We start from the raw sequence: 15,399 nt of genomic DNA on the forward strand, positions 1-15,399 counted from the left end.
ATTTTCAACAAGTATTTTATTTGAATTAATTTCCCTTATTGTCCATTGAAATCAATATTGAGATTAAACAAACGCACAAGGGCACCTAGACTCCTGTAATCAGCATTTCCCCCCCAGCAAATCTCTGTTACAATATTGTGCTATCAGAACAGTCTTCTGTTTGTAGGAGTGTGTTATACGAATTGACTTGACAGACATCTATTATTAAAGAGATTTGCACTACATTCATACCTCATTTCCACCTTACCCTAAGTTTTGTACCTCATTTCTGCATTGTACCTCACTGTTACCCATTTTACTCTGTATTGTATATGTATATTGAACATTCCTTTACTTACTTTTTACCTACTTTTTTTTTTTTTTTTTTTAATACATATGAAGCACACTCAGGGGCTCATACAGAAACAAGCATTTCACCATAAAGTATTCTGTATTTTATTGTGACAAATAATAAACAAACAAAACTTGAACTTGGCTCAAAGAACATCAGAGCTGCACCCACAGCTAAATTCATTAATAGCTGTGTGTGTATGCAATTCACTTTTATTCTGTTGTATATGTGTATTTTACTATTTTTGTAAAAATGTGTATATTGTGATGATGAATTGTATTTTATGTAGGCCTATTTGATGTATGTTATGTATGATAACCTTTTCACTTTAGGTTGATGCCTTTTTTTAACATCTTGGCCAGCGACTACATATTAAATCTAGCCTTCTGCCTAAATCTGGCATATTTACATTTATTGTTGATTAATATGCACTGTCCCTTTTGCAAATAAACTTAAACTTAAACAAAAGAAATATAATAATTTCCCTATTAAAAATATTTGTTCTATGAACAATTTTAACTCAACTCCCAGCCTTTGTACAAGCAAGGAGATTTTACTCTCAGAGCTATGTGGGATAAAGACATTGTGGTCAAACTACTGTATATTGTGTATTGTTTAGAGTGAATGTTAATTTTTCTATTGATATGTAAACAAAGTACTACAAACTCGGCAGCATGTTTTCTTCTACAGTGCTCCATAAGACCAGATGTTCCTTTATTAATCCCCTTGGGGTAATTCAGGGGTCATAGCAGCATAGGGGAAGAGGGAGGGGAGAGTAGCATAATAGAAATTACAATGAAAATAAAAAATTTAAGATAAAATGTTAATATACAATTTTTATATATAAAGTATATAATGTATATATTCTCTCCCCACCGTATGTATATTTCTCTCCCATCCACCCCCTCCCAATGTACAGTCTCCTCCCCATCATATGTATAATACTCTCTGTCAGGATCTATGGGTAACAGTACTGTATCATGTATGTTGTGTATGTCATATATGTCCTGATTAATTGAAAATGGGGGACCCTGATGTAAACAAGACGAAAGTCTTTCTCTGGTCTGCATCCCCTTAACAATTGTGTGTATTGAGCTGTACTGCAATCTGTTAATAACGTTTTCAATCAATCAAACCTAACCTCAGTATCTGGGAACATATTTAACTGAATATACAAACGTCAGTAGGTGGCGGTAATGCACCAAAACAGTTTGCCAACCACCATAAAAACAAGAAGAGGTACTTCATACGTCATCATGTTTTGGTAGCAGAGCTGTTTTCACAGCATTGGTGAAAAGTACAGGTAAACATTACAAGTTATAAGAAGTTGTGAACTTGAACGCACTATATACAAAAGTATCGCAATATGCCTGAATTTGCAGGTAAGCTTCAATGATTACATATTGTGGCTAAAGAGTATTTCTTCAGTAGCTTACTAACGTTAGTTAAGATTGTAGGCTGATTGCATTGTCTGCATGTCATGATGGGTTAGCCGTGGCTATGTTAGCCCTACCTTGCTAAACAGTAGTGGCATAAAGCCATAGTTTGTGTTTTGAATTATTTACTTTGTTATTGGTTCAATGTAGCAGTACTGTGTTACGATGAATTGAAAATGGGGAACCCTGGTGTAAACAAGACGAAAGTATTTCTCTGGTCTGCATCCCCTTAACAATTGTATGTATTGTACTGTACTGTACACATTCTGCAATCTGTTAATAAAGTTTTCAATCAATCAATCCCTACTACAGCACGAGCACGCTAGCTCGGACCGTCCCGAGTTCCCACGCACTACGTGCACGCGGCAATAGATAGTACAGATGGTGCACATTGCCTTACAAACTAGTATACTATTAGTTTACTAACTAGACCTGATCATTTTCACTTAAAATGGAGCAGGATATCCATCATATCAGATACATTAACAGAGGTTTCTGAGTGTTCAAACCTTCTTAATGGAAGCCAAAATTATCCTTCTCCATTTCCCCTTGAAAACGTAGGTTTGTTTGCAGCCAACATATTAGATGTGTGTATTGAGCCGTACTGTATTGTACCCACTCTGCAATCTGTTAAATAAAGTTTTCATTCAGATTCCAATTTATTGTCATTAAACTGCACAAATACAGTACAACGAAAGTAAGTTTGGCATCTAAACAGAGTGCAAATGTTACCTTAAAGTGCAACAGCAAGATCCTGATGAACTTTAAATGGGGGACCCTGATGTAAACAAGACGAAAGTCTTTCTCTGGTCTGCATTCCCTTAACAATTGTGTGTATTGAGATGTACTGTATTGTACCCATTCTGCAATCTTAATAAAGTTTTCAATCAATCAAGTGTACAGATAATTATGTTAAAAGAAAACAAAAAAGCATATTTTATAAATTGTACTCCAGTACAGACTTGTGCTGGTCAAGTAGAATCTTAAAATGCCCAATTGTTGACAGGCCTACATGTCCCTGTAAATTCCACAACGGTTTCTGGTGTAATAACTGATGTATTACCCTTTCTTTCTACCCTCTGTCTTTGTTAGATGTCCATCACGGGGTGCAGCATCATGAAGTAGTGATGATTGGAGCTGATTCCCCATCTGCCAGAGTAAGTGTGTGGGGTAAATAATAATAACTTGGATTCTTAGAGCATTTCAAGAAACCCAAGGACGCTTTGCAGGCAACAAGAAAAAGACATTAGGAATAAACATAATAAATCAGAATAAGAATAAATGACAGGGAGACGGTTAAGTTAGAGGGTTGTATTCAATCATAGTTGATGATGAGTTTTTCTTTATCACATTCACACTGAAAGTGATTTGACTTTACAACTGAAAATGCATGCACTGTCCAAAATTTTTTAAAACATAAGTTATATGGTTCCTCAGTGCAATCCTGTAAGTAGCTCATAGATCTACTGCGTGGTGGTATTGACAGTGATGGTTCTGGCTTCAGAACATCCCACTCCACTGACGCATGCCTTCTCTATTTGAACGACCACATCAAACAAGAGGTGGACGCGGGCAAATACTGCGGCATGGTCATGCTGGACCTACAAAAGGCCTTCGACACTGTCAATCACTCCATTCTGGTTGACAAGCTAAAAGCAATTGGTTTTGATAGTGTATCAGTGAGCTGGATGCAATCCTACCTGGAGGGGAGAGAACAGATGGTGGAAGTAAACGGTACTCTACCCCCCCCCCCCTCACAGTGAGCTGTGGTGTTCCACAAGGAAGCATACTAGGACCGCTACTGTTCCTAATTTATTCAAATGACACGTCGTCAGCTTGTGACTGCAACTTGTTCTTGTTCGCGGACCACTCAGCCCTGCTGGTCTCTGACAAGAACAAGTTACAGGTTGAAAAAACCCTCAGCTCAGAACTCGGCAGAATCTGCACCTGGCTCGCTGATAACAAACTATCATTACACCTGGGTAAAACAGAATCCATTCTCTTCAGATCAAATAACAAACTCAGCAAGACCGACGGCTTCTCAGTTACAGTGGGTGACAATATTGTCACAAGGAAAGATGAAATTACATACCTGGGTTCCATCCTAGAGGCAAATCTTTCCTGTGACAAAATGGCATCCAATGTAATAAAAAAAGTCAACCAACAGACTAGATTATTGTACCGGATCTCTTCTCTGGTAAACAAGAATACCCTGAAGACTCTGGCAGGAGCGCTCATTCAAGGGTACTACGACTATGCTTGCACCTCATGGTACCAAAGCACCTCAAAGGCGCTAAAAACAAGATTACAAACATCACAAAACAAACTGGTCAGACTACTACTTGACCTTACTCCTAGAACCCACCTCACCCCTGCCCACTTTGACTACCTAGGATGGCTTAGAGTAGACGACAGAGTACAGCAACTTGCAATGGGCCTGGTCTACAAGATACACTACACCACACACAGGTACCCATGTACATGTTGAAATACTTTCCAAAGGTCAGTGAATACCAACACCAGAGGGAGTTCCACAAATCATGTGCAACCCAGATTCGGGACAAACAAGGGACTAAACCCATTTCGCAATTATGCCACAACATATGATGTAAACAAGACAAACGTCTTTCTCTGGTCTGCACCCCTTAACAATTGTGTGTATTGAGCCGTACTGTATTGTACCCATTCTGCAATCTGTTAAATAAAGCTTCGGCTCTGGTCTGTTCCTGGCGTCAGTCAGATGTCAAAAGGACCGGCTGTTCTGCAGCATTTAGTGCAGGGGTAGGCAACCCTAGGCACGCGTGCCTGCATAGGCACGCGGGGGCATTTTCATAGGCACAGGGGGCAGCATTAAAAAATAAAAATTGCTTTGAAATATTATAGTGAAATATTTTGCACTGTTGTCGCATTTATCTTCCCACAGGTTCTTTTTACTACCACATATTTAATTGAAACCCTTTATTTGTTTATTATTTCAATTTAGCTGGAAATACATTGCTACATCATTCAGTAACATTTGCAGAGCCTTATAACAAAAACATTATTACGGTCACCATTGTGACCAGTGGGATTAATCAACAAATTTTATTATTTATTTTTCTATTTCATTGAACATTGCACATGTTAAAAGCCATTTTTACTCAAAATGTGAGTATTACCAAGTCAAATTGTGTTCTTAAAACAATGACAATAAAGATAGTTTTATTAGGTTGAAATAATGTGTTGTGTACTTGTGTAATTTTTCTGTTAACTTATTATGGATTGAAAACTGATAACCTTAATGCACAGTAACTGAACTCAATATTTTTAAGTTCTGGTAACTTATTATTATTTATTTTTTTACAGTAGTCTTGCGATCAATCAAAACTTATTTACACGATATACCTCACATTCACCCTCCATTCACATCCTGGTGTTCTCCTGGTGTTCTCCATTAGGCCTGTAGGTGGAGCTATGACAGCACACGTACAGTACACACACCGATGGTGTGTGATGTGTCCAAAAATGAATGGGCAAATGTGAGTGAAATGGTCGCACTGTATGCAGCTGTTTGTCTGCATTGCACCCCCCCCCCCCAACTCAGGTTTAGGGTTTCAAGTTTCTTCAAGTTTCTTTAATAGTTGTCATACAGAAGTACAGAATACTTTCATACAAAATGCTTCTTACTGTTACGCTCCAGAGACTGTGCTAGAGTCGGGGTTCCCAAACTTTTCAGGCCAGGGCCCAGAAAATAAGGCGTCAGAGAGTCGCGGCCCAATGCACATCGTCAGGCTTTTTTTTTTTCTTTTTTTGCCAGGCGACCGATTTTTTAAGCCAAATATCACTTCAATCCTATTAAGTTAGTTCAAGTTAGTTATTCATTTATATGTGCTATTTATGAGAGGGCTAACTTGTTGCAAAATAATAATGATAATAATAATAGCCTCATTAAAATACTATTGTTGCTTCGGTTGTTTTCAGCGTTTTATGTGCATAATCTGTTATTTAGTTTGAAATGTTCGTTGAAATAAGTAGATTTTTCGTTTTTGTTTATTTATTAAGTTAATATAAAACCATATAGTCACATTTTAGAATACAATAGAATAGAATCTTAGAATACAACTAGAAACACTGTCCTGGCTTGCTTCTAAGTTCAGTGGCCTGACAAAAAAATAAAAATAAAATAAAATAAAAAAAATAAAATAAAAAAAATATTTTTTTTAATTTTTTTTATTTTTTTTTTTATTTTTATTTAAATCATCTCGCGGCCCACCCGTGGCTGCTCGCGGCCCACCTTTGGGTCGCGACCCCGACTTTGGGAACCACTGTGCTAGACAAGATAGTATCAAATAACATAGTATAGCATGTAATTTAGAAGAAGAAAATGAGGTCACAGTGTTCGGTATAGACATATGTACAATGTTCTGAGTTACCATATAATATACAATACTATGCAGTGTACTAATGTACAGTACTATATAGTGCAAAGCAGAAATGGAATGAGGTACAGTTTAGGTACAATTTACAGTAAGGTGTACGAGTTGTAGTGCAATCCTTCATCAATAAATATAAAGTGTGGGGAGTGGGTGCTACAGTGTGTTTGTTTAAAGTGGGTGTGTGCTATAAAGTGTGTGGAGTGGGTGCTACAGTGTCTGTTTAAAGTGAGTGTGTGCGTGTGGATGTGTGTGCTATGTGCGTTTGGTGGTTGTTGTCGTGTAGTGTTCATTGTTCGTTTAGCAGTCTGATGGCCTGGGGATAGAAGCTTCTTCTGAGTCTTTCTGTGCTCTCCTTGAGACTCCGGTATCGCTTGCCTGACCGCAGCAGTTCAAAGAGGCAGTTGTTCGGGTGACTGGAGTCTTTAATGATTCTCTTAGCCTTGCCCTTGCAACGCTTGTTGTAAATGTTCTGGAGGGTGGGGAGCCCCCCTCCAATTGTGCGTTCGGCTGAACGTGTCACTCTTTGTAGTCTGCTTCGGTCTTGTGCAGTGCTATTCCCAAACCAGGAGGTGATGTTGCCGGTCAAGATGCTCTCTATTGTACATGAGTAGAAGTTCTTAAGGATCTTCTGACTGACTTGGAACTTCCTTAGGCGCCTGAGGAAGTAGAGGCGTTGTCGTGCCTTCTTCACAACACTGTCAATGTGTGTGGTCCATGTCAAGTCCTCGGATATGTAGGCTCCGAGGTACTTAAAGCTGTTGACTCTCTCAACCGGTGCCCCGTCGATGCTGAGGGGGCTGTAGTCCTTGACCCCCGACCTCCTGAAGTCCACAATCATCTCCTTTGTTTTGCTGACGTTCAGGGAGAGGCTGTTTTCCTGGCACCATCCCGCCAGGACCTTGACCTCTTCCAGGTAGGCCCTCTCGTCGTTGGCAGAGATCAGGCCCACCACCACTGTGTCGTCAGCAAATTTGATGATTGTATTGCTACTCCGCTGAGCCACACAGTCGTGTGTGTACAGGGAGTAGAGGAGGGGACTCAGAACACAGCCCTGGGGGGCCCCTATGTTGAGGGTGATGGATGAGGAGGTGCAGTTGCCTGCTCTCACCACCTGGGGTCTGCCAGTCAGGAAGTCCAAGACCCACTGGCAGAGGTCATAGTTCAAGCCCAGATCCCTGAGCTTGGCTATGAGTATGGAGGGGACTATGGTATTGAATGCCGAGCTGTAGTCGATGAATAGCATTCTCACATAGTTCCCCTGCCTCTTGTCCAGGTGTGATGCTGCTGTGTGCAGCACATGGGCTATGGCGTCCTCCGTAAACCTGTTGGGGCGGTATGCAAATTGCAGGGGGTCCATGTTGATGGGGAGGGAGGAGCAGATGTAGCCCTTTACTAGCTTCTCAAAGCACTTCATGGCTATGGAGGTGAGAGCTACAGGGCGGTAGTCGTTGAGGCAAGCAGGCTTGGATTTTTTGGGTACAGGGATAATAGTGGACTTCTTCAGGCAGGTGAATATGTCAGTGAATACCGGGGCTAGTTGGTCGGCACAGACTTTTAGGACGCGGCCGGGGATGCCGTCCGGACCTGCTGCCTTCCTGATATTCACTTTTTTAAAGGTCCGCCTCACCTCATGCTCTGTTACCCTGAACACTGAGTCTCCATCAGCAGCAGACCCCCCCCCCCCATTGCCGTGGCTTGTGGGCTGGTGTTGTTATTACCAGCATCAAACCTCGCATAGAAGGTATTGAGGTCATTTGCTAAGGAGATGTCACTGTTCAGTTTGAGGGAGGCGCCTTTGTAGTCTGTCATCGTTTTGAGCCCCTGCCACATAGCTCTAGAGTCAGCTTGTTCAAACTGGAGTTCAATTTTATCCCTGTAGCGCCGTTTGGCCTCTGTCACTGTCCTCCTTACGTTGTATCGCGCCACCTTGTGGTCATTCATGTTGCCTGCCACTAGGCCGTCGTTGTATGCTTTGGTGTGCTCTCTGAGCTTCATGGACGGATTTGTCTACCCAGGGTTTTTGATTTGGGTAAACTCTCATTTTGGTAGTGGGGATTGTTTCTTCCACCCTAGTACAAACATAGTCCAGCACTGTCTCCGTGTAGACATTAATGTTATCTGTGTCGCGGAACACGTTCCAGTCTGTGCAGTCAAACGCAGCCTGGAGTGTCTCCTCTGACGTCAAATCCCATTTCTGCACCTCTCGCGAGACTACGGGAGTGCTTTTGATTCTCTGTTTGTACTTTGGTGAAAGGAAAATGGACGCGTGATCTGATTTACCAAAGCCACTATCAGAATGAGCCTTGTAGTCACCTTTAAATTGCGTGTAACAGTGATCTAGGATGTTACCGCCTCTGGTGTTGCAAGTCACATGCTGATAGAAGTCAGGTAATACCTTTCTCAGATTGGCGCTATTGAAATCACCCAGCACTAAAATGGCGGCGTTAACGTTCGCCGCTTGTATTCTATTTACCTCGTCGTGGAGTCTGGAGAGCGCGACGTTGTTACTGGCTTGCGGTGGAATATACACTCCGATCAGGACGATCGCCGTTAACTCCCTCGGGAGGAAGAAAGGACGACACTTGATGGTTATATATTCCAGATCTGGGCAGCAGTGGTTGGATAATTCCTTCACGTTAGTTGGATCGCTCCAATTGTTGTTCAACATGAAGGCTATTCCACCTCCCCGCTGTTTACCGGATTCTGCTGTTCGATCCTTGCGGTGGATGAAGAAGTGTTCGGCCATTATGATGGTTGATACAACCATCATAATAATATTGTTACCGTAATAACAATAACAATAATGATGTAATAATGTAAAAATTATCATTAAAAAGACCTGATTATGAGGAAAAAATATTACGATGCATGGAATATTGTTGAGGCACACTAGTTACAACTATATTTCAAACAGGCACTCTATGTCAAAAAGGTTGCTGACCCCTGATTTAGTGGTTCTTTGTCATGAGATCAATTCTGAACATTTCTGACAGTGCTTGTCTTTTTTTTATTCCCAGTCAGCTGAATTGCTTATAAGCAGTTGATGATGACATCTGTAACCGAGACAACAGGAAGTACTCTTCAAAGGAGTTGAGTGATGGATGCTGTTGGGATGGATGTCAACTTGCTCAGCCAAGGTTTGGAAGTAAAAGGAGTCGCAGACGTCATAGACCATGAGTACATATGGGAGCGCCGCATTCAGAAAAGTGCAGACTCTTTCCCAGACTGTGCTCAAATAGGTTTAGATTTTGATGTTGCACACAAACGAAGGGAAAAGCTGGATGTGGAACTGCTGACAAATGGCATAGTACTTGATATATGTGACTTTGCTAAAGCAGCTAATAAAGCTGAGAGGTACTTCATTTGTGAAATCCTAGAATACAACTTTGATCTGGGTATCAATGATGACATTCAGCGCCGTGAGTTTGCGACATGTGTCCACAAAAGTGCAACAGTCATGAAGGACACTATGAAAAATGACCTTAAGCAGAGGCAGGAAGTCTTTGTGCTTCCTGATGCAATGATATTAACATTGAGCCGTAAATCAAGTCTTTCCAGAGAGTGTCATGGCGAGCCACAGGAAATATCTAAGGAATCTGGAATCTCGGCAGAAGGCAGCAGAAACGGTGATGTGAACCTGATCTCATCAGAGCCTATCGAGGCTGACGCTAATGGAGAACTCAATAGTGAAGCAATAATCCACAAACCAAGAGAGCTAAAACTCAACTGTGATCTCTACCCTTTCTGTGCAAAGATTGGTCTGGATCTTGATATCAGACCGAAAGGCAAGCCCAAACTACATCTAGATTTGTTAACCAAGAGTGTGATGAATGAATTGTTTGATTTCGCCAAAGTGTTGTCCGGAAGTTTCTATGACATCGTTTTCGATGTGCTGGAGCACAATTTTGATCTTGATCTCCAAAGTGGTGAAGCCAAAGCACACAATGCTAGAATGAAAATAAGACAGGTTCTAGGAAGGGAAGAAAAGCTATGTTCAGGTCTCCAAGAGTTGAGAGATGCATTCCGTAAGGAAAGTCTTTCATTTGAGAACATTCCAACAAACATGAGGAAGGGGGAAGCTTGTACAGCCCCCAGTCATCAAAGACTAAATGTAATTACAGGAAGGCAGTTAGATCTAAGGAATAATCAAGAAGAAACATACAGGAGCTCAGAAATGAGATGCTCCTCAGAAACAGCCAAGGCAACAGAGACGATGCCCAGATTACTGCATGTAAAAAAGGAAGATGATGAGATATCAATTTCTTGTGAAGTCCCTGCTGCCCTCCCCCTATTGTCTAATACTTCTGATGAAAGTCACAAAGAGGATCAGTGTGTTGCCTCAGATTTTAAACGAAGGCGATGTTACACAAATGAAGAACAAGTTTCAGCTCCGTTTTCTGAGGAGACAGACACAGATGTGTACATAGATACAGAGACGGCCAGCAATCATGACAATGTCCAGAAATTTAAAACAAAAGAGAAAATCTTGTGGAGTCGTCGTTCTGCTCGCTCCAAAGAAATCCTCTCCGTGTCATGTGAAGGTAAAAGTGACCCATATGGCCATTGCCGGAAAGCAGGTCTAGATTTCAACGTGGGATCCGGGAGGAGGCAGAGTCTTGATCTCCAGCTAATGACATATGGTGTTGTAATTGAGATTTCTAAATTTGCCACACAAATGATCAAGGCTCACATGTTTTTCACAGAGATTCTAGAAAACAATTTTAACATACGTTTTCACAATGATGAGCAACGAAAAACTTTCCAGTTACAAGCTTGGTATAAAGTAAAGCCAGTGATTGATATAACTGGGCCAAGGGCGAGAGAGGTTTTTGAACTTCCTATGATTAAGGAGGAGGCTTATTTCGATTCACAACTGATCAAGGAGGAGGAGGCTTATTCAGGTTCACAACTGATTAAGGAGGAGGCTTATTCTGATGCACAACCATCCTTAACCAGGACACAAACAAGAATGGAACCCTACCCCTTCTGTCATGAGATTGGTCTCAATCTTCATGCAGTTGAAAGCCGTAAAATAGAGAAACTAAGTTTGTGCTTATTGACCAATGGGGTAGTGAATGAAATTGCCACTTTTGCTAAGGGCTTAGCTGGATCGCTTTGGCAGATTGTCCATGAAATCCTGGAGCACAATTTTGATCTTGATCTGCAAAGTGGGAAAACAGAACTTGCTAAACACATTGCGGCAAAGTCTGTTGCAGTGAGAAACAGATTGCAAAAGCAAAATGTCTCAAAAAAGGAACAATGGCTTAACACTCCCGTCCAAATTAATATTGTTAGAAGAAGTGCTCCTCAAACAACACTGCCTGGGCCAGAAAGCACTAGACTGAAAGAGGTAATGAAAAAAAGAAGGTTTGACATGGAGAGGAAGAAAGAAAGACTTATAGCGGCGAATGGAAATAGGCCGACCAAGACACATTTGAAAAAGCGTTACCCGCTTTGTGAGGGAGTAGGCTTGGAGCTTTGTGAGAGAAGTTTGGGGCTTATAAAATCAGAAGTGAAATCAAAACTTGACTTATCTTTACTGACCAGGGGCATTGTGTTTGAGATTCATAAATTCATTAAAGTTAAAAGAATGTATATTGGTAGCAATCACTCTATATATCTCTATAGAATCCTAGATTATAACTTTGATCTCAGTTCACAAGAGCACAGACGTAGAGAGTTTATCTCTGATCTTGAAAAGCAAGTGAAAGCAGTGGTGTATAATAAACTGGAAAGGATAAATGGGAATGAAAACATAGTCTTTCTATTACCTTTCAAATACACTGCAAAGGCAGTCAAACAAGGCTGTAAAGAACAATGTGGCAGCCATAGTACACAAAGCTCTGCTGATGCATACTGGCTGGACTGGCAAAGCCCAGTCCAAGATTCAGATGTTTGTGTGACTAACCAGTCTGATCAGCAGAGTACAGGGACCTCTCTTGGTTCAGCCAGGCCTTTCCAAGAACACATTTCTGCTGACAAAACACCAGACTCTGACCATACAAGCTGCTGGGGTGAAGACGGAGCATCACACCCAGAGAGACAAGTAGACATTTGCAGAAAGATTATTCATGACATTGTTATGAATGAAGGGACCACACCACAGAGGGAGATATTTCACAGACTAGCAGATATCTTCAGCGATGGCACAGGAACAGACAAGGACGTCAAACAAATCCTTGACAAATACAATTCTGAAATCCTGCCAGTGTTGGTAAAGGAATACGGGAACCTCAGTCCCACACAACAGATCAAGGTTTCTAAAGTGAATGAGTTCCTGTGTGGTATACATTTGATCAGTGGTTTGGCTCACCAGTCTAAGATGACACTTGAGCTTTGGGAGAAGATGATTTCTGGAGAATCAAAGTTTGCTCTCCACATGAACAATGGGATGCCAGAAGTAGTGTCTAGAACAGAGCTTTTGGTGAGGAATTTGTATGCCAAAAAACAGGTGTGTACAATGGATGGTAAACCTGTTCACTTCAGAGACTTTTTGATAGATAGAGGAGAGTTTGAGGATATCGCTCTGGCTGCGACCAGAGAAAACGGCATCAGTGGATTGTTTAAGGATGCAGCAGGAGTTTACAGCATCTGTGACGAGTTAGTTGAATACACCAGTAACCATGTGTTGAACCATGGATTCTTGGGAACAGCTACTGCAGATTTGGAGGTTCAGCATTTGAAAGCAGGCTGCAGAGCTCTGGGTCTTGTTTCCAAGCTCATCATCGATCCTCTCTGGAAAGCCCTGACATCTAAGGAAAACCTCCTGGAGATGGAAATGCGCTACCAAACTCTCATCTCCAAGCTGATAGAATGGCAAGAGGATGGACGAGACATGGTAGAAGGAAGCGCATGTCTGTTTGATGACGTGCAGGTACAAAAGGACCTTGTTTTTGACAGGCTCACCATGCAGACTGACGCAGAGTTTTTTGAGCTAACAGTCCAGATCGTTGAGGTGATGTTAGCCAGTTTTGTAGAGGTGTGTTGTAAGATGCTGACCTCCGGGATAGACCAAGACTTGAGGATGGATGTGAACTGCAGGAAGTATTCACAGATTGTCGAACACTTGCAGGAAGCCAGGTTGAGAGATGTTACTATTGTGTTTGACAGCATGTTCACATTCAAGGAAAAGCGCTCATGGGAATGGCTTCAGTCTCTGGAAGAAAAACAAGTGTCCCTCTTTCGAGAACTACATTACTCACTGATGCATCATATCAGAATTCACTGTGACACAAACTTCAACCCTGCAAACATTAAATGCTGACTCTACACATAACTTTGGAACTGTCTGAATATGAACTTGGGTCTAAACATTTACCAGATTTCTTTCCATTTTTAACTCCATTCAGATTAGGTTACTCAACAATATTACTATTATTACACCCGCACCAGCTATGACTCTTACAGATGGATGAAACTTTGCACATAGGCTGACGGCAGGCCAATGACCTGAATTCTCTTTTCTCATTCTCAATTTTCAACAAGTATTTTATTTGAATTAATTTCCCATTCTCATTGTCCATTGAAATCAATATTGAGATTAAACAAACGCACAAGGGCACCTAGACTCCTGTAATCAGCATTCCCCCCCCAGCAAATCTCTGTTACAATATTGTGCTATCAGAACAGTCTTCTGTTTGTAGGTTAAGTATTTAATGTTCGCTGTTGCCAATTTCGCCTCTGTTGAGGTTGATAAATCTAGTGATCAAGTCAAATACAGATCAAATACAAATGTTAGTTTAAGAGACTAATAACAGCTGTAGAATTGGATGTGGAGTATTATCAGGTGTGCCATTATGGTCAGTAAATGCGCACAGCTGTCAGACAGTGGTTCCAAGGACATGCAGTTAGAGGAGTTACTTTCATGGCAGGAATGAAATATAACCTAGTAATAACAAATGTTATGTTGATTATCTTGAGTGCCCTTTTCGTTTTTGTTATTGGTATTTTTATTCATTTTATTATCAGTTTAATTTATTTTAATTACAAATGCTACACCTATTTTCTCATTTCTCATCTATTTTCTTTTATAGTTTGTAAATAGGAGTAATACGAGTTATCTTAACTGTATTCAGATTAATTACCCACAATATTATTATTATTATTATTATTATTATTATTATTATTATTATACATGTTTGTATTGTTTTATTATTGATATTCTTGTAATTATGTAATAAATTCAGTTTTGATTTATTTGTATCTATTTATTTTCTGTGTTCTGCTTCATGTTATTTGTTTATACACTGAAGGATTCAACAGAAAGAGAGCTGTCTGTTTACACATTTTAGTCAGAAATTAAACATATTTAGCTATGTTTCAAGAAACGCATTTGCTCCAAATTTATGTAAATCGACTGGAAATCACATCTACAAGGTCATGCATTTCCCTCTCCACCTAATTAAACAAAAGTGGTAGTGATACTGTATGTTTATCGGTAGGAAAAGGGCATTCATCAATATGTTCCAAATGCATATAAATACACATGCACATATATAAATACATATGTTTTTCAAATGTTAAGGCTTATGTTACCAGATTTAGATTTGGTGATGTGTGCGTCAGATATGAATACTATTCTCAATTCTAGTTTGAATAAATCAAATAACTTGAATGCTAACACACTCAAAAGATTTACTCAGATTTTGTTTATGTATGGCAGTCTACTTCTCTTGTGTTTTTAATGTCTATATCTCTAACCGCATGAGTTTGACAAAATGCTCATGAATGTATGTTGGTCTTCAATCTAACTCCAGAAACAGGAGTTTTGTGACTATTTTGAATTGGAAATTGAAGAATTAATTTAGATTAATCAGCCATATGTGGATGATTCCAGCTTTCTTTTGGATTCCATCTAAAGTAATACAACCACTTCCTATGTTTCTAAACTAAAGGTGTAACTTACAGTAAGAAAATCTGTGAATTGGAGATGGATATATTATCCGCTGTTAATTCGGAAAGGTGAATTTGCTGTTCACAAAATAAGTCCTATATCTTAGCCAATAAATTGAAAAATAAAATATAATAGCAAACATATCCACTATAGTATCTGAAACAGGGACTCTGGTAACGCACCCTAATCTAATAAATAACTACTACATTTTCAATGCCTATAAATAATTATACAATACTGCATCAATGACATTAATTCTGTTTGGAAAATACATACATTTACTTCTTTATTACCAGAAGATTCTGCTGCACTAGAGGTCCCTAT

At 40.2% G+C, this 15,399-nt stretch overlaps 1 protein-coding gene across 1 annotated transcript in view; it reads left to right on the forward strand.

Annotated features, from left to right (window-relative positions):
• Nucleotides 1-1,613: 1,613 nt before the first annotated feature.
• LOC311231753 (uncharacterized protein) overlaps nt 1,614-15,399 on the forward strand; it is a gene marked incomplete at its 3' end in the record, with an annotated part of 56,388 nt that continues 42,602 nt past the window's right edge. Inside the window, exons 1-2 of the mRNA XM_084318376.1 lie at nt 1,614-1,713; nt 2,860-2,924. Of these exons, the coding sequence (XP_084174502.1) occupies nt 1,698-1,713; nt 2,860-2,924 (81 nt within the window). The 5' untranslated portion in view covers nt 1,614-1,697. The remainder of the gene's footprint in view (nt 1,714-2,859; nt 2,925-15,399) is intronic.

This window comes from Notolepis coatsorum (genome assembly GCF_963971535.1).
Source record: "Notolepis coatsorum genome assembly, chromosome: 7".
NCBI lineage: Eukaryota > Metazoa > Chordata > Actinopteri > Aulopiformes > Paralepididae > Notolepis > Notolepis coatsorum.